At 62.0% G+C, this 1948-nt stretch overlaps 1 protein-coding gene across 1 annotated transcript in view; it reads right to left on the bottom strand.

The window, feature by feature from the left end:
• The window catches only part of FAM129B (family with sequence similarity 129, member B), a gene marked incomplete at its 5' end in the record, with an annotated part of 15122 nt that overhangs the window by 67 nt on the left and 13107 nt on the right, over nt 1–1948 (bottom strand). The window contains 2 exons of the mRNA XM_009077904.1: nt 1039–1262; nt 1736–1847. Coding sequence (XP_009076152.1) covers nt 1039–1262; nt 1736–1847 — 336 coding nt within the window. The remainder of the gene's footprint in view (nt 1–1038; nt 1263–1735; nt 1848–1948) is intronic.

Genomic DNA, 1948 nt, shown 5'->3' with positions numbered 1-1948 from the left:
GGTTCCCATCCCCTCCCTCTCCCGTGGTGCTGCTCTCCATCCCCCTACCCCAACCCCAGTGTCACCAGGGCCAGTCCATGGTGGGGGGGCTGGGGCTAGAACTCAGTCTGCACCCCCTCACCGCTCTCCGTGGTGCCTGTGGGCTGTGGGGGGCTGCACTCCCTGCCCAGGGAGGTCACATCCCCACCCATCCCCTTGTCACTGGGCTGGTGGCACAGTGATGGGCTCTCGGCTCCGGGTGCAGGTGATGCTGGTGAGCCATGGGGCACCTTAGCCTCTGGTGGGACATCAGCACGGGGTTTGGGTGATGCTGGTGTGGTGTGTTGTACGGTGGACTCTGATGGGATGTCAGCTCCAGGCACGGGGGATGCCAGCAGGGATGATCTTGGTGTGGCACGTGGTACCTCAGCCCCTGATGGGACATCAGCTCCAGGCACAGGTGATGCCATGAGGGATGATCTTGGTGTGGCATGTGGCACCTCAGCCCCTGATGGATCATCAGCTCCAGGCACAGGTGATGCCAACACAGGTGATGCTGGTGTGGCATGATTTTCCCCAGCCCTCGGGTGATGCTGGTGCAGCACGTTGTCTCCCAGTCCCTGATGGGATCTCAGCTCCAGGGACAGGTGATGCTGGTGTGGTACATTGCCCCCCAGCCCCTGACGGGACCTCGGCTCCAGGCACAGGTGGTGGTGGGGCAGCACGTCTCATCCCAGGCCCAGATGGGATCTCAGCTGGTGATGACGGTGTGGTGTGGTGCACCCTGTCCCCTTCACTGGCTGGACCTTGAGGGGTGACATCCCCTTGGACAGACCCTGTCACCACCACCACCTCCTCTCTGGCACCACTCTCCCGTGTGGCATCAGTACCATTTGTCAGCGGCTCCTCCGCCCCGACGCCATCCCCGAGGCTCTCCTGTGCCAGCGCCTCCCGGATCTCCTTCACCCCACCTGGAGAGCTCGGGGGTACCCCAGGGTGCATCTCCTCCAGCTTCTGTGGCTCTGGGGAGCTGGGCTGCAGCAGTGCCTCGGCTCCCACTTCGTAGGGCAGCACCCCCTCATCATCTTGGATCACTGACACCACCTGCTTGGCCCTGCGGCGCTTGTCGGCCGCGGGCTCAGCCTCGGGCTGTGTGCTGTACTCCTCGCCCCAGTCGATGGGGATACCCTCACCCAGGAGGTGCAGGTTGGGGTCACTGTTGTGCATGACCATGCTGTCACGGTACAGGTTGTGCTTGCGCTGCACGGCTGCTTCCTTCACAGCTGGGGACAAGAGAGGGTGTCAGAGGGGCTGAGAGATGGGGAAGCACCTGCCAGGCTTGGGCACCTTGCCCAGTCCTCCCCATGGGGGGCAGGGAGGTCTGTGTGGAGCTGGGAAGAGAGTTCTGAATCCCTCCCACTGGTTAGAAGGAGAGCCATGTGGGAAAGCTGCTCCTGGGGCAGCCCCCAGCACTGAGTGGGGTTACACCCTCCTCACACTGCCCTAGCACCCTCTACAAGGTCACCCCCTCCTCATACAGCCCCCAGCACCCTGTTTGGGGTCTCCCCTTCCTCATACAGCCCACAGCATCCTGCACTGGATCACCCCCTCCTCATACAGCCCCCAGCACCCTGTTTGGGGTCTCCCCTTCCTCATACAGCCCACAGCATCCTGCACTGGATCACCCCCTCCTCATACAGTCCTCAGCATCCTGGATGAGGTCCACCCCCCTCACACAGGTGCCTCAGGACCCTACCTTGCATGATATCTTTCATCACTGACTGCAGCACCACCTCCTCATAGGTATTCTCCACCAGGATGAATCTGGCAAAGTCCTCAAAGATCAGCTCCTGAAACTTGGCCAATTCCTGCCATGGGGGAGAGAAGGTTCAGCCTAAGGCTCAACCCCAAGAGGGATGTTCCAGCCCCTCCACAGTGGGACGTGGTCCTTCTCTCCACCCCAAACTCT

This window comes from Acanthisitta chloris, unplaced genomic scaffold (assembly GCF_000695815.1).
Source record: "Acanthisitta chloris isolate BGI_N310 unplaced genomic scaffold, ASM69581v1 scaffold9787, whole genome shotgun sequence".
NCBI lineage: Eukaryota > Metazoa > Chordata > Aves > Passeriformes > Acanthisittidae > Acanthisitta > Acanthisitta chloris.
The sequence above is the reverse complement of the archived record's forward strand: the minus strand, read 5'-3'. Positions and strand labels throughout refer to the sequence as shown.